Source organism: Schistocerca nitens, chromosome 2 (genome assembly GCF_023898315.1).
Source record: "Schistocerca nitens isolate TAMUIC-IGC-003100 chromosome 2, iqSchNite1.1, whole genome shotgun sequence".
Lineage (NCBI taxonomy): Eukaryota > Metazoa > Arthropoda > Insecta > Orthoptera > Acrididae > Schistocerca > Schistocerca nitens.
Window position 1 is genome coordinate 768,818,690 of NC_064615.1, and position 23,198 is coordinate 768,841,887.

The 23,198-nt window shown below is 44.7% G+C and overlaps 1 protein-coding gene across 1 annotated transcript in view; it reads left to right on the forward strand.

The window, feature by feature from the left end:
* LOC126237009 (E3 ubiquitin-protein ligase TRIP12) overlaps positions 1 to 23,198 on the forward strand; it is a 236,317-nt gene that overhangs the window by 176,048 nt on the left and 37,071 nt on the right. Inside the window, exons 24-26 of the mRNA XM_049946736.1 lie at positions 6,503 to 6,694; positions 7,933 to 8,138; positions 16,335 to 16,459. Coding sequence (XP_049802693.1) covers positions 6,503 to 6,694; positions 7,933 to 8,138; positions 16,335 to 16,459 — 523 coding nt within the window. The remainder of the gene's footprint in view (positions 1 to 6,502; positions 6,695 to 7,932; positions 8,139 to 16,334; positions 16,460 to 23,198) is intronic.

The window sequence follows — 23,198 nt, forward strand, 5'->3', positions numbered from 1 at the left end:
TTCCGAAAGCATCGTTCTGCAGTTGACCATCTTGTTGCTCTCTCCACTTATATCATGAACAATTTTCTCCGGAAACGCCAAACAGTAGCAATATTTTTTGATCTGGAGAGAGCATACGATACCTGTTGGAGGACAGGCATCCTCCGCACACTGTTCTCTTGGGGCTTTCGAGGTCGGCTGCCCCTTTTTCTTCGCGAATTTATGGCAGAGCGCACATTTAGGGTGCGGGTGAACACTACTCTCTCCCGTACTTTCTCCCAAGAAAACGGGGTACCCCAGGGCTCCGTGCTTAGTGTTGTACTGTTTGCCATTGCCATAAATCCAATTATGGATTGTCTCCTTCCTGATGTCTCGGGCTCCCTCTTTGTGGACGATTTTGCGATCTACTACAGCTCTCAACGGACCAGCCTTCTTGAACGACGTCTTCAAGGATGTCTCGATCGCCTCCACTCTTGGAGCATCGACACCGGCTTCCGTTTTTCTCCCAGTAAGACCGTTCGTGTTAATTTTTGGCGACGTTAGGAGTTTCTTCCGCCCTCCTTACATCTAGGTCCTGTCAACCTTCCGTTTTCCAACGTCGCTAAATTCTTGTGTCTTATGTTTGACAGAAAACTGTGCTGATCCTCCCACGTTTCCTATCTTTCGGCTCGCTGTCTGCGATCCCTTAACACCCTCCGTGTCCTGAATGGTACCTCCGGGGAGCGGACCGAGTGGTCCTTCTCTGCCTCTATCGCGCCTTAGTGCGCTCGAAATTGGACTATGGAAGCATAGTCTACTCCTCTGCTCGGCCGTCTATTCTTCGGCGTCTCTACTCTATCCACCACCGTGGATTACGTTTAGTGTCTGGAGCTTTTTACACCAGCCCTGTGGAAAGCCTTTATGCTGAGACTGCTGAACCTCCGCTGTCCAATCGGCGAACAGTCCTTCTGAGTCGTTATGCTAGCCATCTGTCTTCCATGCCTGCTAATCCAGCCCATGACCTTTTTTTCGACGCCTCCTTTGATGTAGGGTATGCAGGCCGCCCCTCCTCCCTACCACCACCGGGAGTCCGCTTCCGTCAACTACTCCAGTCTCTTTCCTTCCGCTTTCCTAAAACCTTCTTGACAACTTGGGGTACAGCACCGCCTTGGCTCCGTCCCCGGATCTGCCTGCTCCGTGACCTTTGTCGATTTCCCAAGGATGGTACCCCTTCACTTGTTTATCGTCGGGCATTTGCTGCTCTATGTGCACAAATGACGGACGCCACATTTATTTACACCGACGGCTCGAAAACATTGTTAGGTGTAGGGAGTGCCTATATTGTTGGCGACACCCCAAATCACTTTCAGCTTCCCGACCAGTGTTCGGTTTATACTGCGGAACTTTATGCTGTTCTCCAGGCTGTCCACTACATCCGCCGCCATCAGCGGATACGGTACGTTATCTGCTCAGATTCTCTCAGCTCTCTCCTCAGTCTCCACGCTCTTTATCCTGTGCACCCTCTGGTCCACCGGATTCAGGACTGCCTGCGCTTGCTCCACCTGGGGGGCGTCTCGGTGGCGTTCCTCTGGCTCCCGGGACACGTTGGTATCTGTGAAAATGAGGCGGCCGATATTGCAGCCAAGGCTGCAGTCTCACTTCCTCGGCCAGCTATTCAATCTCTTCCCTTCGCCGATCTACGGAACGTTTTATGTCGTCGTGTTGTTCATTTATGGGACACGCATTGGTCGACACTTACCCATAATAAATTGCGGGACGTGAAAGCTCTTCCTTGTGCTTGGACCTCTTCCTCCCGAACGCGTCGTCGGGAGGAGGTAATTTTAACTAGACTCCGGATAGGGCACTGTCTTTTTAGCCATCGACATCTTTTAAGCGGCGATCCTCCCCCACTATGTCCCCACTGCTCTCAGCTGTGGACGGTAAGACACCTTTTAATTGAGTGTCCCTATTTTAATCCGTTACGCTCCCGTCTACAGCTATCGCCTGATATCTCGTCGATTTTTGCAGATGACACGCGCTCCGCCGACCGCGTTCTCAAGTTTATTAGTGCCAGTGAAATGACATCAGTCATTTGAAGCTTTTTTTGGGGACAACCACCCCCTTTCTGTAGTGGATTTTTAAGCCTTCCTTCTGCTCTTAGTTTCTCCAATTTTATTTTTCATTGCTGCTGGTTTTCAATTTCGGTTTTTTACTGTTTCCTAAGTCACGGACCGGGCGCTAATGACCATAGAAGTTTTGCGCCCCAAAACCAAAACAAAAACCTTTGACAAACAAAATTTCCCCATTTGTGATGACCATGTAGCATACCTCACAAACGTTATCCTTACCACTGTGGAATGTTCCTTTACTCACACTTCGTCTTTACTGTGCCGTGTCTCTTGATCCTTGGTGGACTGAGGCATTCTGCAGCAAAATTCTTGTGTGGAGACGTGCTCTCCGTGTTTTTAACAGTCATCCTACAATGGGCATCAATATTCATTACAAATAGTTGCTTGCGCATTGTTGTCACATTCTTCGGGATAGCTGGATTTTGTTTACTAGTTTTTTTAACAGTTCCAGTCCCTATCCCGCCATGTGAGCCAATCTCAAATGGCTGAATGGGACTAAGGCCTATTCCCCATTTTGCAGCCTGACAGTAGCAGATGATGTCACAGTGGACCCTACTGCTATCCCAAACACATTGGGCTGCTATTTTGTGGTGATTTCGAGTTCCACGCACTATCACTCTGCCTTCCTTCATTGGAAACGAGTGGAGGTGGCTCGGGCAATACCATTCTCTTCTCAGAATCATGAGTGCTACAACACCACCCTTACTTTGAGGGAACTAGGTCATGCTCTCATTTCGTCCCAATCCTCCGTACCAGGGCCGGAGGATGTTCACATTGATATGTTGCAGAATCTTTCTCTTGTGGGCAAGCACTTTCTCCATCATATATGAAATTGCATCTGGGCAGAGGGCACGTTCCCCAGATGCTGGCATGAAGCCACTGTCATACCCCAAGCCCAGCAAGGACAAATACCTTTATTTTAGGTATTGCCCCATTTCTCTTACCAGCGGTGTTTGCAAAGTGATAGAATGTATGATTCATGCCCGGCTGGTATGGTGACGCGAGTCTCGCAATTTACTTACCTCATCACTTTGCCAACCTATGTCATGTATGGTTTTGTGCGGAAATAACAGGCTGTAGCTGTGTTTCTCGATTTGTAGAAAGCCTACAACACCTGCTGGAGGACTGGTATCCTCCATACTGTCTACACAGGGGTTTCTGTGGCCACATGCCCCATTTCCTTCAGGAATTTTTAAAAGATTCAGTTTTCAAGGTTCTTATTGGTTCTGCCTTGTTGGACACCTTTAGCCAGGAAAATGATTTGCCTCAGGGCTCCATCCTGAGCATCATTCTGTTTGCTATCACCATTAACCATATAATGCTATGTCTCCCGCCAGGCATCTCCAGTTCCCTTTTGGTTGACGGTTTTGTGATCTGTTGCAGTTCTCCAGTAACTTGTATCCTTGAGTGGCATCTCCAGTGATGTCTTGATTTTCTTTTCTCATGGAGCAGTGACAACGGCTTTTGTTTTTCCACTGGCAATACCAGTTTCTATGAATTTCTGGCAGTGCAATTGGTTTCTTCCACCGTCTTTACATCTTGGGTCTGTTGCTCTTTTGTTGTAACTACAAAATTCCTGGGGCTCATGCTCAATAGAAAACTTTCTTGGTCCTCCCACATATCTTCCATGGCTTCCTGCTGTACGCGGTCCCCTATTGCCCTTCATGTCCTGAACGGTACTTCCTGGGGATTGGATCAGACCACCCTTGTCCTTTTGTATTAGTCCCTTGTCCATTTCAAACAAGACTATGGGTGTTTTGTTTATGCCTCTGCACGTCCGTCCCTTTTATGCTGTCTCAATACTATCCACTATTGTGGCATCCATTTGACCACTGGCACCTTTTACGCTAGCCCAGTTGAGAGTCTGTGTGCTGAAGCTGCCGAACTACCACTGTCATACTGTGTATCTACGTGTGCCACTTGTTTGCCATGCCTTGCCACCCACACTATGCATCCTTCTTTGATGACACCTTTGATATCCAGTATGGGATGCATCCCTCTTCTGTTACCTCCTGGAGTTTGCTTTCGGCTTGTGCTCCAATAGCTTAACTTATTGCTGCCTGCCACTTTGCCAATGGGTGTGAACCCTTCACCACCTTGGCTTTATAGTACCTTTGTGTATGCTGACGGCTCTCGGACTGACTGTGGTGTTGGGTGTGCCTTTGTCATTGGCCCCGACAATTTTCGGAATCGTCTTCCAGAACACTGCCCAGTATTTACCGTTGAGCTCTTCACCCTGTATCAGGCCATGTAGTATGTCTGGTGACACAGGCTTTCAGTTGCATCATCTGCTCTGTCTCTCTCAATCCCTTCAGAGCCTCTATATGCTGTACCCTGTCTGTCCCTTAGTGAACAGGTCCGGGAAAGTTGACTCCTGCTCACTCATAATGAACCGAGCGAGGTGGCGCAGTGGTTAGCACACTGGACTCGCATTCGGGAGGACGACGGTTCAATCCCGTCTCTGGCCATCCTGATTTAGGTTTTCCGTGATTTCCCTAAATTGTTTCAGGCAAATGCCTGGATGGTTCCTTTGAAAGGGCATGGCCGATTTCCTTCCCAATCCTTCCCTAACCCGAGCTTGCGCTCCGTCTCTAATGACCTCATTGTCGACGGGACGTTAAACACTAACCACCACCACCATCACTCATAATGCAGCCACTGTGATGTTTATGTGGGTCCCTGGTCACGTTTATCTAATGGGAAACGAGGCCACTGATTCTACTACCAAGGCTACAGTCCTCGTACCTCGGCCAGCTAGTTCTTCCATTCCCTCAATGATCTCTGTGTTGCCATCTGTTAGCAGGTGGTGTCACTTTGGCATCAACACTAGTCCTCACTTCATGGGAACAAGCTCTGGGGAATTACACTTGCCTCTTTAGCTTGGATTACCACCTCTTGACCCTCTTGCCTCAAGGAGATCATTTTAGCTAGGTAGTGTATTGAGCACTGTCTTTTTAGCTATCGCCATTTGTTAAGCGGTGCTCCCCCAGTTGTGCTCATTGCCCTCAACCTCTAACGGCTTGCCATTTTCTGACGGAATGCCCCCTTTTTAACAACTTACATTCTCATTTATGTTTGCCGTCTGAGTTATCAGTCGTTTTAGCGAACAACATGTGGGCCGTCGACCACGTTTTGTTTTTTATCCGTTGTAGCAATATGGCGAAGGACATTTAATCTTTAGTTCAGGATCTCTGTTTTTCTATGGAGTATTTTATGGACCTTTCTCCAAGTCCCTGTTCTTAGCTGTCTTTTCTTCCGTCAGTTTGGTTTAACACGTAGTTGTTTTTACCTTGTTTTTTGTCTTTGTGTTCTATGGTTCTGACATGGACATGTGTGGGCCTAGTTCTTTTTTGCACTCTAAACAAAACAAAACCAAACAAACAGTCATGTTGTCGAGCATGCTCTGCAGCAGGATATTGAGTGCTGCCGGTATACACACTGTGCCTGTGTGCATTCATCCTGACCGATAACTGGGTGGCAATCATCCTGATGTAAAAGGCCTAACATTGTTTACACAACGGCTGGTGTATGACGTGTTGTTTCACAAGTGGCTCTCCTTTTGATAATATATGTTTTGCCAGTTACAGTGCTGGTATAGGTGGTGGTAGGAGAGTGCATAGGCCAAGTCTTGCAGCGGGTTTGGTTGCGGGGGTAGGAACCATAGGGTAGGGTGATCGGTGCAGGAGCAGCGTAGGGTCTGACAAGGATATTGGGAAGATTGGGAGGGCAATGAAAAGCTATTCTAGGTGGGCAAATTCTCAGACTGAGTGGATCTCATGTAAGGACATGATTTTAGGAAGTCATGACCTTGTTGAAATTGCTGATTAATACGTTCACGGCTAGGATAATACTGAGTGACAAGTGTTGTGCTCCAAAGTTGTTTTTTGGACGGACTAGCAGCACCAGGGTTGGATGTGATGGCCCAGGAAATCTGCTTTTGAACTAGTGTGGTCGGGTACTTATGTCCAGTGAAGACTGAGGTGAGAATGATGATGTATTCCTGTAAAGAGTCTGCATCGGAACAAATAAGTTTGCCTTGAATGCCAAGGGTGTAAGGGAGGGAACATTTGACATGGAAAGAATGGCAACTGTCAAAATGTAAGTGCTGTTGTTTGTTAGTGTGTTTAATGTGAACAGAAGTCTGTAGCTTGCCTTGGGTGAGGATGAGATCAACATCAATGAAAATGGCATGGGATTCAGAATAGGACCAGGTGAAATTAGGTGGTGTTTAGAGACTCCAGGAATTTTAGTAGGTCGACCTCGGCACGAGTTCATACGCATCCACGTGTGTGTGTGTGTGTGTGTGTGTGTGTGTGTGTGTGTGCTACGGTCATGTGGTGAGTAGATTTTTTATCTATCCATTTACATTATATTTTTTATGAAGGTTATATTTTAATATTATATTATATTTTCAGTGCAATTTACAACGACATCCAGACTGCAGCAATCTGAAACAATGGAAAGGAGGAACAGTCAAGATAGATCCACTTGCACTAGTTCAAGCTATAGAAAGATACTTGGTTGTTAGAGGCTATGGTAGACTGAAAGATAAAGATTCTGGAGAGTCAGATGATGACAACAGCGAAGAGGATATTGACGATACATTGGTATGTAAGATGTTTGTATGGTTTTACGTTTTCTAAACATAAAGGGAGGGGGGGGGGGGGCAATAAAGGTACAGGTAAAGGGCAGGTGTAGTTTTGAGCTAAATTTCAAAGTGGGTGTGAGGAAAACAATTTGGGGGAAAGGGAGGAGACAAAAGTGTAGCCGTGCATACTCAAAACTTAATAAAAAGTTTGAAGTGAGATGGAAGATAACCATATATAATTATGCCAGATAGCTTTATTGCACATGGACAGATGTCATATAGTTTGTTTAGTCCCATTACAATATGGGCTGTGCAGGTTTTGTGAAATTGGTATGACCTGTGCTAAACTTCTAAGCTGTAACGGTTCTTTCTGCAGTTTTTTACCTTGGCTATTTTCTCCAGAAACATAGCAACAATAATTAACTAAACTATAATAAAAATACTCAGCACAGGTGGGTATTGCATAACTGAAATTTTGTTATTTGTCAGGTAGTTGCAAAATGTTAATCCAATTGTGGGGTTTCAATCCTCGATCATGTCCATGATTTTTTGTCACTTATCAAGTCTTTCCCATACGGCAATGATTTGTATTAAGAAAATTTCCAAAGTTGCACCATTGTTCAGAGTCTATATAAAACAATAGGCCCTCATGTAAATAAGGGAGTCAGTCAGTTCAAAGGTTGGAGGAAAGACTGTCATACTACCTCCCAATAAGTCCATGCCTAGTAAAGCAGTGTGATGTGGGGAGTGGCAGACCAGGAAATAGTAACTAAACAGTTTTAATGGGCATTCAGTGTAAGGGAGAGTGGTGGAAAAGTGGTAAGATATGGGGCTCCATTTATCAGGTGAAAAAAAGGATTGTGCAGAATTTCCTACCTCTTCACTCTTCTAGTTTGTTGGACATAGGCAAGAGAGAACTTGAGTTTTTGTTGAGTGACTGTTATTTCACAAGTACTTTAGATCCACATAAAAGTAAAATTTATAAAGAGGTGTGAACAAACTAAAACATGAATATATTCGTTCTTTTAAAATTGTTTTCCGTACATTAGACTTCTGTACGTGTTTTCACAGATCATGTTCAAACTAAATGTCTTATCTAGTAATGGCTTCCACGTGTTCTCATCTTGACTGTAAATGCGTTAATGAATCCTGTTTCCCATCTCTATTTGTAAAGATAATCTTTACAAATATAATTGCATTTTTTTCCTAGATTGTGTTCACTCTGGTAATAAAATGTTACTTCCTATCAAATTTCAGGCTGCTGTTGTCATAAGCCAAGGTAGTGCGAGGCATCGTTTGCAATTCATGATGGGAGATCAGGTTTTACCATATAACATGACTGTGTATCAAGCTGTTAGGCAATTTAGTTCAGTTGGAAATGATCAGTCAGAGACTGACACGGACAATGAAGCTCCACTTGGCAACTCGGGTGTGTGGGTTCAGACACACACTATTTATTACAAGTAAGTGATGACATTACTATTTTTCCTTTGTTGTAATTCGTACTAACATTATAGTTATACTTAGATCCACATATGCAAGTCAGCTAATGTGTGTGTCGTATGTCGTGTACTCCAACTCCATTTTGCCACCTCTGCTTTTAACGATTCTCTTTGTCTTCTTGTAGTGTCACCATTCCAAATAAAACCTGCTCTTCACTGTTTAAAATATTTCTCTTAACACTTCGTCATCTCAGTATATCTGGTCTACTTAATATTTCAGAGTTTTAAAACCTCTTCGGTCATTTTGGTAGTACTTTAAATGTCTTACAACCAGTATACTATTGGATATTATTCATTTACAGTGACAGGTCGTTATTGAAGGTGTTCTCAAGCAAACAACAACTCTATGAGAATGGCATATAATGTTCAAATCAATACAGTACCAAATCGGTCATGCATTTCTATGATCCTCTTTATAGGTTGTGGACATTCTGAGAGTTCAGTTGAACTTCACCTTTACAGAAGATGGAGAAAATCGAGCAGAAAGTAGGGTGAAATGCACGAAATGCACTTGATTTAAAGCTAGACTTTATTGAGACATTTTGGTAGTCAAATAGTTAACATATAATTATATCTTGGACGTTTATAGAAATAAATTACAGCAGGAGTGACAGCCTTTTCAGTAATTGCAGGAGCAACCATCCTTAAGTGCGGCTGATCTGGCCTTTTGACACTAACCAACATGGCCTTACTATGTTGGTTCTGCAAACAGCTGAAAGCAAGGGCAAACTAGTCATTTACCTTAGACATGCTGCATTAATGTATGGCTTGATGATAATAGCATCCTCTTGGGAAAATATTCTTGAGGTAAAACAGTTCCCCATTTGGATCTCCAGGCGGTGACTACTCAGTTGGATGTAGTCAAGATGAAAGTCAAAGCTGGTGTTCTACAGGTTGGAGCATGGAATGTTAGGTCACTTTAGTGAGTAGGTGGGTTCAAGAATGTAAAAAAGAGAAATGGGTAGGTGAAGTTAGGTATAATAGGAATCAGTGAAGTGAAGTGTAGTGGCAAAAGAAACAGTTGATTACAGAATTATCAGCACTAAATCAAATAGCAGTGATACAAGAGCAATTCTGATGTGTTAGCTACTAATGTCATATTGAACTCATCATTGTAATGAAGATAAACTCAAAACCAATACTAGCTCTGCCAGTGAAAATGAGACTGAAAGAATGGGTCACATAATAGGATAAATCCAGATCCAAAGGACTTCTCAATTTGGTGTTACTGGAGGGTAAAAATTGTAGGAGACAAAGTTTGACTACAGTAAGCAGACTCATGGGTATAGATTGAAGTAGTAGTCCGCAGGTGGAGGCTCGTACAGGACAGCCTAGTATGGAAATCTAGGTTGAACCAATCTTCTGACTGAAGACCACCAGCAGCTGAACTTAGTAAAAGAAGCAGAAACTGTAATGTTGCATAACATTCTCTCTTCAAGAAACAATTCAAATATAAAGCTTTTTGAACAGGCGTACAAAAACAGTGGTAACTTTCTACCTGGCCAGTTGCAGTACTAATCGCCACTCTGTGCTTAGGATTACTATCCAACCCAGGACATTTTTTGAAATTACTTAAAAGTTTAAACAGTTTATATAAATGTTAAACTTTGATTATATAGTTGTAATTTTTCACTAGACATTTCTTTCTGAACTGGTTTGTGGACAATATGGGCTGAAAAACCAATTCCTGAAATAGGACTATCTAAATTACATTGTCTTTTCTGAACACAGTTTCCATCCCATTTCTCTTCACATGACCTAAATTACTGTTAGTGTTATCAGTAGTATAACGAACCAAATATTCTTGAAGTTTGTATTTCCTCACAAAATGGAAAAGATACAGAGTCAAAATTTGAGCAAGTTCTTGCCTGACACAGCATTGAAATTTAAAAAGTTCAACTTTATTTCTGTCCTACAGACTGAAATGTCTTAGAATTGGAACAAATTAAACATCTTCTCTGTTTGAGCAGTCCATCATAACTTTTACATAAATCATGTTTTCCAAAAAAAAAAAAAAAAAAAAAAAAAAACTCTAAAGATCTAACAGTGTTCAGAAAGGATAGATTAAACACAATTGGTGGTGGAGTATTTATTGCTGTCAGAAGTAGTGTGCCTTGTAGTGAAATTCAAGTAGATAGTTCCTGCGAAATAGTATGGGTAGAGGTTATACTTGATAATCGAACTAAACTGTTAAGTGGGTCATTTTACCAATCCCCCGACTCAGAAGATATAGTTGCTCAACAGTTCAAGGAAAACTTGAGTCTCATTTCAAATAGGTATCCCACTCGTACAATTATAGTCAGTGATGACTTTAATCTACCCTTGATATGCTGGAAAAAGTATATGTTTAAAGCCGGCGGCAGACGTAAAACGTCATCCGAAATGGTACTGAATGCTTTCTCAGAAAATTATTTTGAACAATTAATTCATGAGCCCACTCTAAGCGTAAATGGTTGCAAAAGCATACTTGACCTCTTAGCAACAAATAATCCTGGACAAATAGTGAGTATCGTGATGAATATAGGGATTAGCGACCACAAGACAGTAGCTGCTAGGCTGAATACCATAACTCCTACAACCACCAAAAAGAACGCAAAGTATATCTATTTAAAATAGCTGATAAAAATGCTCTTAACGCATTTTTAAGTGTGTCTTCATTCCTTCTGATCTGATCATGTAAGTGTAGAAAAGTTGTGGAGTGGTTTCAAATAGATAGGATAGACAGCAATTGAGAGGTATATACCACATAAATTAATTAGTGGTGGTACTGATCCCTCATGATTCACAAAATGGGTCAGATTGCTGTTGCAGGAGCAGTGAAAAAAGCATGCCAAATTTAAAAGAACGCAAAATCGCCAAGACTGGCAAAGTTTTGCAGATGTTTGAAATATAGTGCATACTTCAATGAGAGATGCTTTCAGTAATTTCCACAACGAAACTCTGTCTCGAAATCTGGCAGAAAACCCAAAGAAATTCTGGTCATATATAAAGCACACCAGTGGCAAGACGCAATCAATACCTTCACTTTGCGATAACAACGGTGAAGTCACTGATTACAGTGCCACTAAAGCAGAGTTATTAAACATGAATGTTCGAAACTCCTTCACCAAAGAATATGAAGTAAACATTCCTGAATTCCAATCAAGAACAACTGCCAAGATGAGAAACATAGAAATAGATATCCTAGGTGTCGTAAAGCAGCTTAAATCACTTAATAAAATCAAGGCTTCTGGTCCAGATTGTATACCAGTCAGGTCCTCTCAGAGTACGCTGATACAATAGCTCCATATTTAGCAATTATATACAACTGATCACTCACAGAAAGATTCATACCTAAAGTGTAGAAAATTGCCCAAGTCACACAAATACCCTAAAAGGGAAGTAGGAGTAATCCATTGAGTTACAGGCCCATATCACTAACGTCAGTTTGCAGTAGGGTTTTGGAACATATACTGTATTCGAACATTATGAAGTACCTCGAAGAAAACGTTTCATTGACATGTAATCGGCACAGGTTCAAATAATATTGTTCCTGTGAAACACAACTAGCTCTTCATACTCGTGAAGTAATGAGTGCTGTCGACAGGGGATGTCAAATTGATTCAATGTTTTTAGATTTCCAGAAGGCTTTCGACACTGTTGCTTACAAGCAGTCTTCTAACCAAACTGTGTGCCTATGGAATATTGGCTCAGTTGTGCAAATGGATTCGTGATTTCCTCTCAGAAAGGTCACAGTTCGTAGTAATAGACAGAAAATCATAGAGTGAAACGAGAAATAATATCCGGCATTCCCCAAGGAAGTGTTACAGGCCCTCTATTGTTCCTGATCTATATTAATGACATAGGAGACAATCTGAGTAGTCGTCTTAGATTGTTTGCAGATGATGCTGTCATTTACCGTCTTGTAAAGTCATCAGATGACCAAAACAAACTTCAAAATGATTTAGACAAGATATCTGTATGGTGCGAAAAGTGGCAATTGACCCTGAATAAAGAAAAGTGTGAAATTATTCACATGAGTACTAAAAGAAATCCGCTAAATTTCGAGTACACGATAAGTCACACAAATCTGAAGGCTGTAAATTCAACTAAATACTTAGGGATTACAATTAGAAATACCCTAAATTGGAACGATCACATAGATAATGTTGTGGGTAGAGCCAACCAAAGACTGCGATTCATTGGCAGAACACTTAGAAGGTGAAGCAGGTCTACTAAAGAGACTGCTTACACCATGCTTGTCCACCCTATTCTAGAATATTGCTGTGTGGTGTGGGATCCGCATCAGGTGGGACTGACGGATGACATTGAGAAAGTACAAAGAAGGGCTGCTGATTAGTACCACAGGCATATACATGAATTTGGAGTGGCAATCATTAAAACAAAGGCGTTTTTCGTTGCGACAGGATCTTCTCATGAAATTTCAATCACCAGTTTTCTCCTCCAGTTTCGAAAACATTCTATTGGCACCCACCTACTTAGGGCTCGCACAGAAAAATTTAAGTGCTTGTTTTCCCCGCACGCCGTTCGAGAGTGGAACGGTGGAGAGGCAGCTTGAAGGGGGTTCATTGTACCCTCTGCCAGGCACTTCATTGTGAATAGCAGAGTAATTGTGCAGATGAAAATGTAGAGACACACTTTACTTTTCAGCACTAGTGCATAACAGCTGTCATGTTGGATGCTGTAGCTCTGGCAGGTTGATGAATAAGTGTGTATCTGTGTATTTGACACCATTTTGTACTGGTTTTAACCCTGTAAGTATTTCTAGATATTGTTTTTGGTCTTAGGATTATATTTGTGTTTCCTGTTACCTTTTTTTAGAAAACAGGAACATTGGTAATATCGAAGGACAGTAGTATTATCAAAGGAAATTGGTGACTGTAAGCACACCAGACAAGACTTTCATCTCAGCAGACAATATGCTAGTACCACGTACCATCACCTTGAGTCTTGATAATCACCTCCTTCTGGCAAGAAAGATGTTGATTCACCCCTTCTACCAAATAGTTGCAGATACCAGGTGATCAAAAAGTCAGTATAAATTTGAAAACTGAATAAATCACGGAATAATGTAGATAGAGAGGTACAAATTGACACACTTGCTTGGAATGACAGGAGGTTTTATTAAAAAAAAAAAAAATTACAAAAGTTCAAAAAATGTCCAACAGATGGCGCTTCATCTGATCAGAATAGCAATAATTAGGATAACAAAGTAAGACAAAGCAAAGATAATGTTATTTACAGGAAATGCTCAATACATCCACCATCATCCCTCAACAATAGCTGTAGTTGAGGAATAATGTGAACAGCACTGTAAAGCATGTCCAGAGTTATGGTGAGGCATTGGCATCGGATGTTGTCTTTCAGCATCCCTAGAGATGTCTGTCGATCACAATACACTTGCGACTTCAGGTAACCCCAGAGTCAATAATCGCACAGACTGAGCCTGGGAGGCCAAGCATGACGAAAGTGGCAGCTGAGCACATGATCATCACCTAATGACGCGTGCAAGAGATGTTTCATGCGTCTAGCAATATGGGGTGGAACGCCATCCTGCATAAACATCGTACATTCCAGCAGGTGTTTATCAGCCAGGCTGGGGATGATGCGATTTTGTAACATATCGGCGTACCTCTCACCCATCACGGTAGCAGTTACAAAACCAGAATCACGCATTTCCTCAAAGAAAAAAGGCCTGATAATGGTAGATGTGGTAAATCCAACCCATACTGTGACTTTCTCGTCATGCAATGGAGTTTCCACGACAGTTCTAGGATTTTCGGTAGCCCAAATTCTGCAGCTGTGAGGGTTGACAGACCCTCGGAGCGTGAAATGAGCATCGTCGGTCCACAACACGTTACTCAAACAATTGTCATCTTCCACCATCTTTTAAAACGCCCACACCGCAAATGCCCTCCGCTTCACTATATCACCAGGTAACAGTTCATAATGCTGATGGCACTTAGGCGTACCCTCCGATGCTATCCGTACAAAATCCAACACAAACAGTAGTGTGTGGAATGCGGTGCAACGTGCGACTGCATGAGCGATGACTTCCCCATGCGTAGACGAACCCGCTACAGTCTCCATTTCGTCCTGAACTCTCGGCAGCATTACGCCTTGTGCTCTGTCGGCCACTACGGGGTCCATCGTACAAACAACCCATGGCTTCGAACTTCGAAATCATTCTCGCCACAGCTGCATTTGTCCACGGACCTTTACCCATTCGAATCCCCTTCCTATGGCGATAGGATAGTAACACTGAACTAGCACATTCCCCTTCTGATAATACAGCTTCACTAAAAGTACCTTTTCAGGTAACGTCAACATGCTGCGACCGCTGGCGCATCTGATTCTCTCTCTCATTACAGCTCCTTTTATACACGATTGTCATGCGCAGTCACTGACGTTTTGCTGTCCAGCGCCATCTGTCGGACATTTTGTGAACCTTTTTTTTTTTTTTTTTCCTAATAAAACCCCATGTCATTCCAAGCATGTGTGTCAATTTTTACCTCTCTATCTACATTATTCTGTGGTTTAATGAGTTTTCAAGTTTATACTGACTTTTTGATCACACGGTATTTTCTGTAGGAACACAAGCAGTTAATTTAGCAAGCCAGTTGAGGTATGAAGTATGTGCAGGCCTGTGATTGTGACTCTCGTCATCTTGTAAGGTGGAGCTTCTACTGCATATCACGAAAAAATAGAAGCAGCAGCAACCAACAATTGGTCATTAAGAATGTCAGAATAAGAATCATAGTTCATGTTTACGATAGTCTGAATGAGTAGATCAAAGTCATAGTGTGAAAAGCATGTCATAGCAAAACACACACACACACACACACACACACACACACACACACACACAGTGTGTGTTAAATAATAAAAAAAGGGACCTGCTCACCAGAAACAATAGGATGGTACACAGAAACGCGCACACGTGAAAGTAGTTCATTAGATTTAGAGCTACCACTCGTTTACTGATGTAAATAATCCTCCAAATTTATTTGTTTAATTTGTCTCCCATATGACACATTCCGGGAAACCATTACCAATGTAATATGTCTGCTTTATCTCTTATTTCATGTATCATTTTGAATGTGATGGCTGCCTCTGTTTGTGAGCTGCTGTGTTGTTCCAGAAACTTGAGCAATTTTGAGTATTGTGTTCTATATAAACTCGGACATGCTAAATTGCGCATACACAGTTGATTTGTAAGTGTAAAAGGAAAGAACACACACACCATGGCTGTCTTAGTCTCATTGAAACAACAGTCGCCAAACTCTGATTTTGACAGATGAGAAGTTGCTCAAGTAATGCCTGAAATGGGGCAGTTGAGAACTGTCACCATGACTCCCAGGATTTTTTTCAGATAACCAGAAACTTAAAATTGGTGTAATTACATGCTGTTTCCTTACAGTATGATATTTCATGTACATTATCTCTGTGTTTGGTTTGTTTAATTTCTGTTCATGACATGCTCAGATGAACTGCAAGAGTGATGATTGATGTGTGTATGTTTCTATGTAACAGTACATTCAAAATTCTGGCAGACAGAGTAATATTATAATGATCACATGTAATAAAAATAAAACAACACTTGACAATGGGAATTACTTTGCAGCTTGAGACACTCGCAATATAAATTCATTAAAAAAAATATGGATGGCAGCAGCAAATGGTTTAATAATAAAAATGAGATGTAACTCATAACATGATACAGTTTGCTCCAGTAGCATTTATCATGACTAACATAAAATAAACGTTTCAGTGACGGGAGCTGTTGCACGCATTTAGACTCTAGTACTGTAGTGATTACAATTGATGCATCTTAAAAGAAATGGGGAAGGGGGGGGGGGAGGGAGATGAGGTTAGGGGATAAAGGCACAGTACAGCCTAGTGGCACATGATGTGGGACCATGAAAGAAAGAGAGTGGTTAAAAATTAAAGTTTACACTTTCACCATACAAATATTCAGTTTATGGGAAATAATTAAATGATTTATTGCTTAGTTAGTGTGGTCACAACTTCTTTCACCAACCCCACATTTTGCCACATTATTTCAGTTGACTGATTATTACAGAATGACATATTTTATGTACTCAAGTTCTCATTTTTTATCTACATTGTGGTGGTTTACAACCCTTCTGTTCACAGGCCTGTTCCAGAAGAGGATGCAGCAGTAACTGTGAAACCCAGTTTGACCAGTTCTGGTCGTAAAGGCAAGGGTACCAGCACAAAAGCCAATTCTCGCAGTCGCAAGGGAGACAGCCTTTGGAATGGTATTTAAATAATTTTTATAGTTATTGTTGGCATTAGCAGTATGTATCATGGTAGGGTTTGGAGAAACTCAAAAGAGAAATAGAGACATGTGAAAAGAAATCTCTGTGCTGCCAGGTCTGATAGGGAATAAAGGAATTTAGTGCACATTCAGTTCTCATGTATCATAAAAACAGATTTTGTGAGCCTCACAATGATGTGGGTAGTCCATTTACCCTTGAAGTAACATTGATAAAATGTAGACTTGTAAGTCCAGAGGAGCTATATTTTGTGTAAAAGCATACATTTCATGAGGTACACAAATGATAGGTATTTTTGTAAATAATTCCATTACAGTGATAGCAAATCATAGATTAGTTGTTTTGGGAGTCGCTGCCACTGTTAAGGAGGTGCATTGCATTTGTGGCACTGGTCTGCTGTGCTCTGAATAAAATCGCATGTTTTTAACACGAGTGACTGCCTTTCTGTACTTTGTATTTCCTGTGTATTGCTCAGTGTCTTAACAATACAGGATGTGGTTAGCATACTACATTGTTGGAATGTCATCCACAGTGTCAGAATGCAGAGTACATGAACATATTGTCAGAAAGGATATGGAACAAAATTATCAACTGAGGCATTGGGCATTCAGCAGTTTCCAAAACATGCTGTCAGGAAAGGGCAGAAGCTGAAGTTACATATCAAACAATAAGAAAACAAGATATGTATGAAAAAGGTAGCAAATGCTGCAGATGTCTTCAACAATAATAATTGTTCATGGGGGGTATGGTTGGTTACCAGTAGTTGGTTCTCATTATAGATAGCAATACCTCTTGCTGTCAGTAAATTGAATAAAGAGGTTCAATTCATAAGTTTTGCTTCTAAGAAATAGCCATACAGATATCTGGAAGGAACTTTGGTTGCACCTGAAGGGCAGTAGTTCATTTACTTAAGCTTGCTCTTTGAGATTCAGCTTTAGAAATCTTACTTGATACTCCATACAGGTGACATATTCTGTTGCAAAAAATGGATCAATCAGTAACAGCAGTTCGATGTGGACAGGCATTATTGTAAATGAAGAGGAAGTCTCAACCAACAAAATGTCTGAACAGTGGCCCAGGTTTTGGAGTATTTAATCTCTCTGCTTCTAGGCAGTACGAACATTTCTCCAACCACCAAACGAGCTCCCTTTTCAATTCCAACAGAACTGAATTCAGTTGTGAAGAGCTTCCTCTTTCATTCATTATTTCATCATACATGCTACAGGTTTCATAAATGTAATTGGATAGAAATCCTGCCAGGTGGCTATTGCTGCGGCTGGGTGGTGCCCATGGGGAGGGCCCTTGGTCGGAGTAGGTGGCATCAGGGCGGATGACCCGCAATGAAGTGTGGTACATCATCTCTCGCTGGCGGCCAGCCACCAGCAGTCTCTAAGCGTTCGAGGGCTCATTTTAAAGCTAACGTTTATGACCCCAAATCGTTCCCATCCCTGGCCACACCATGGGAGGAACGAAAGGCAATGAATGACAGTGACGTGTATTCGCCCAGGTATCTCATCTGTACCAGAGCTGATGGTGACTCGGTTCTATCCGTGAAGTTTCAGTTCTTTGTAGAGCATTTAGAGGACAAGTTTGGGGAGGTGGAGGGCTTGTCCAAAATGCGCTCTGGGTCAGTTTTGATAAAAACGGCATCCTCTGCCCAGTCACACAGGTTACTTGCTTCTGACAAGTTGGGGGATGTTAACGTTACCATCACCCCACATAAGAGTTTAAATATGGTCCAGGGTATTATTTTCCATCGGGACCTACTTTTGCAGTCTGATGACGAGCTGCGCGCCAATTTAGAGCGCCTAGGTGTACATTTCGTCCGGCGCGTTCATCGGGGTCCGAGGGACAATCAGGTAGCTACCGGTGCCTTCATCTTGGCCTTCGAAGGTGATACATTACCAGAGAAGGTCAAGGTGATGGTTACCGTTGTGACGTCAAACCCTATATCCCTCCCCCGATGCGGTGCTTTAAGTGCTGGAAGTTCGGTCACATGTCCTCTCGCTGTACTTCTAGCCTCACATGTCGAGATTGTGGACGCCCATCTCATCCCGATACTTCATGTGCTCCGCCTCCCGTCTGTGTCAACTGTGGAGAGCCTCATTCACCTTGCTCGCCGGACTGCAGTATCTTACAGAAAGAACGCAAAATCATGGAATATAAGACCCTGGACCGACTGACCTACACTGAGGCTAAGCGGAAATTTGAACGGCTACATCCCGTGCGCATGATGTCATCTTATGCCTCCACTGTCACTCCTGCTCCAGCTCCTTCAGCTGCAAGACATACAGTCAGCTCTCAGAGTCAGAGGACCTCACCTGCCCCCTTGACGATGGGGGCCCCTTCTCTCGCTGTTGCTCCCAAACCATCTACCACGGGAGCAGCACCCACTAAACCACTGGGGACACCAGTCCTCACTTCTAAGCCAGAGAAGCGTAAGTTGTCTTCGGCTTCTCTCGCTCGGAAGGGATCCCTTGGGTCACTCCCTTCCCAGGTTCCTACCAGCGGCACAGCAGACACCAACCAGTGGCTGAAGAAGCCACAGGTCGCTGGTCGTCGGGCTTCGCGATCCTCTTCAGTCCCGGAGACTGACTCCAATAAGCCCTCTCAACAACGACAACCAAAGGAACAGCGAGGGAAAAAGACTTTGAAGACCCGTAAGACCAAGACACCTGCGGTGGCACCTACTCCACCGCTACCTACAAGCTCTGCGTCTGAGGATGAGGTGGAGATCCTTGCGTCCGCTGAGGACCTCGATCTTGCCGGCCCTCAGACGCAATGGACAGCACTTGCACCGGTGCTCCATTGGAGGCAGCAGGTGACCCAGTGGTGTAATCTGCCTTCCCAGTCCCGTCATGCCTTTCTCCACCATGGACAATACCATCCTCCAGTGGAACTGCAGCGGTTTCTTCCACCATCTAGCTGAGCTCCGCCAACTTATCAGCCTTCACCCTTTCTTCTGCATTGCTCTTCAGGAAACTTGGTTTCCAGCAATGCGAACCCCCGCCCTCCGTGGCTATCGGGGTTATTATAAGAACCGGGCAGCTTATGAAAGGGTGTCTGGTGGCGTCTGCATATATGTCCTTACCTCTCTTCACAGCGAGTCTATCCCTCTACAAACAGCTTTAGAGCCTGTCGCTGTTCGGGTGTGTACGCCACAGGCTGTTACCGTTTGCAGTCTTTCACAGCGAGTCTATCCCTCTACAAACAGCTTTAGAGGCTGTCGCTGTTCGGGTGTGTACGCCACAGGCTGTTACCGTCTGCAGTCTTCACCTTCCACCGGATGGTGGTGACGCGCAGCATGTCTTGGCTGCGCTGATAGCCCAATTGCCGCCCCCTTTCCTGTTACTGGGCGACTTCAACGCCCATAACCCACTGTGGGGTGGGTCGGTGGCAACAGGTCGAGGCGCCACCATTGAGCATTTATTGGCACAGCTCGATCTTTCGCTTTCAAATGATGGTTCCTTCACACACTTCAGCGTGGTGCATGGCACGTACTCCGCCATCAACCTTTCGATTTGCAGCCCTAGCCTCTTACCGTCTGTTGACTGGAGTGTGCATGACAACCTGTGTGGTAGTGACCACTTTCCGATCTTTCTGTCACTGCCACAGTGTCAGTCTTCTGGGCGGCCTTGCAGGTGGGCCATGAATAAGGCTGACTGGGACTTGTTTTCCTCCACTGCTGCTATTGAGCCTCTCTCTAGTGATGACATCGATGCGGTGGTTCAATCGGTCACCACCGACATCGTTACTGCCGCCGAATCTGCCATTCGCCGTTCTTCTGGGTCCCCTCGGCGGCGGACTGTGCCTTGGTGGTCGCCTGAGATCGCTGAAGCGATTAAAGATCGCCGGCGGGCGCTCCAGCTTCACAAGCGACATCCCTCCATCGAAAACCTTATCGCCTTCAAACAGCTGCGTGTGCGAGCCCGCCGCCTTATCCGCCAAAGCAAGCAGGAGTGCTGGGAGCGGTATGTGTCCACCATTGGCCTCCATGTCTCCCCATCGCAGGTCTGGGCCAAGATCCGACGCCTCTATGGCTATTGGACCCCTGTCAGCATCCCTGCGCTCTCACTGAATGGAGCAGTTTGTACAGACTCCGACAAAATTGCCAACAGCTTGCAGAGCATTTTGCTCTGAGTTCCGCTTCTTCCACCTACCCACTGGCCTTCCGCCCCATTAAAGAGTGGATGGACCGTCGGAGCCTTTCTTTTCGCACCCACCATTCTGAATCCTACAATGCTCCATTCAGTAAGTGGGAATTTCACAGTGCGCTTGCCGCTTGCCCTGATACCGCTCCTGGGTCAGATCGCATCCACTGTCAGATGCTGAAACACCTTTCAGTGGACTGCCAGCGACGGCTCCTCGACATTTACAACCGCATTTGGGTCGAGGGTGAGTTTCCGTCGCAATGGCGGGCAAGTATTGTTATCCTCATTCTGAAACCTGGGAAGAACCCTTTGGAGGTGGACAGCTACCGTCCCATTAGCCTCACCAGCGTTCTTTGCAAGTTGCTTGAACGGATGGTGAGCCGGCGGTTGAACTGGGTACTGGAGTCATGGGGCTTTCTGGCTCCATCTCAGGTTGGGTTCCATAAAGGCTGCTCCGCCGCCAACAATCTGGTGAGCCTGGAGTCGGCCGTCCGTACTGCCTTTGCCCACCATCAGCACCTGGTCGCTGTCTTTTTCGACATGCGGAAGGCGTACGATACGACATGGTGTCATCACATCCTTTCTACGCTTCATGGATGGGGTCTTCGGGGCCCTCTGCCGATCTTTATCCGCAATTTTCTGTCGTATCGTACCTTCCGCGTGCAAGTCGCGGCCTCCCATAGTTCCTCCCAAGTCCAGGAGAATGGTGTGCCCCAGGGATCTGTTTTAAGTGTCTACCTGTTTTTAATAGCCATTAACGGGCTCGCTGCGGCATTGGGGACGTCTGTCCAAGCGTCCCTGTATGCTGACGACTTCTGCCTTTACTACAGCTCTATTGGCACTGCAGCTGCTGAACGTCAGCTACAGGGCGCTATCCATAAGGCGCAGTCTTGGGCTGTAGCGCATGGGTTTCAGTTTTCGGCTGCCAAGACCCGCGTTATGCATTTCTGCCGGCGACGCCCTGTCCACCCGGAGCCGCGGCTTTATCTTGATGGCGAACTTCTTGCTGTGATTGAGACGCATAAGTTTTTGGGTGTAGTTTTTGATGCCCGGTTGACTTGGCTGCCTCATATTCGGCAGCTTAAACAGGCGTGTTGGCGGCATCTAAATGCTCTGCGATGCTTGAGCCACACCAGCTGGGGCGCCGACCGATCTACCCTGTTACGGCTCTACCAGGCGTTAATCCAGTCCCATCTGGATTATGGGAGCCTGGCTTATGGCTCCGCTTCCCCATCTGCGTTGCGGGTGCTGGACCCAATACTACACAGTGGGATGCGACTTGCCATTGGTGCCTTCCGCACCAGCCCTGTGGACAGCATACTAGTGGAGGCAGGTGTCCCTCCCCTGCGGTTACGGCGCCAACGTTTGCTGGCCGCTTATGCTGCCCATGTTTTTAGCTTGCCCGGGCATCGAAAACTATCGTCTCCTGTTCCCGCAATCGGTCGTCCATCTGCCAGAACGTCGGCCCCGGTCTGGTTGTACGATCGCGGTCCGCGTCAAAGAGCTTCTCTCCGGGCTTAGGGTTTTCACTGTTCCACCTCCTTTCCGGACCACTTTGCGTACACCCCCATGGTGTGTTCCTCGCCCTTGCCTTCGGCTCGACTTGGCACAGGGCCCGAAGAACTCAGTCCCTCCAGAGGCCTTCCGCTGCCACTTTTATTCCATCCTGGCCACGTATCAGGGCTCTGGCATTGTTTACACTGACGGTTCGATGGTTGCTGGTCGTGTCGGGTATGTGCTAACTCTAGGGGACCATTCCAAACAATGTTCCTTGCAGGATGGCTGCAGCATTTACACTGCTGAGCTGGTCGCCATCTTTCGTGCCCTAGAGTATATCCGCTCCTGCTCAGGTGAGTCCTTCGTTATCTGTAGCGATTCCCTGAGCGGTTTACGAGCTCTCGACCAGTGTTTCCCTCGTTCTCGTCTGGTGATGGCTATCCAAGAGTGCCTGCATACTCTTGCCCGTTCCGGCCGCTCTGTGGTCTTTGTGTGGACCCACGGTCATGTCGGTATCCTGGGCAATGAACATGTTGACCGCCTGGCGAAAGAGGCCACGAGTAAACCATCTCTGGATGTTGACCTCCCAGAGACTGATTTGCGGGCAGTCCTCCGCCGAAAAGTTTTTGCGCTTTGGGACGCTGAATGGCGTGATCGGATCACGCCCAATAAAGTCCCTGCCATTAAGGAGACGACGACTGGGTGGCGGTCATCCATGCGAGCCAACCGTAGGGACTCAGTCGTCCTTTGTCGGCTCCGCATTGGCTACTCCCGGCTCACACACACAGTTATTTACTGTGCCGGGAGGACCCTCCTCTATGTCGCTGCGGGGCGGCTTTGACAGTGGCCCACATTTTGTTGGCCTGCCCCCTTTTAGCCATGGTCAGGCAGACATTTGTGCTGCCTGATACGCTCCCTGCCCTTTTATCTGATGACCCTGTTATGGCTGGCTTAGTTTTACGTTTTATTCGGGCAGGGGGTTTTTATCGTTTACTCAGAGTGTTTGTTCTGTTCTTTTGTGTTGATTCTGGCCATTGGCCTAAGATTTTAATCTGAGTTTTTAATACGTTTCT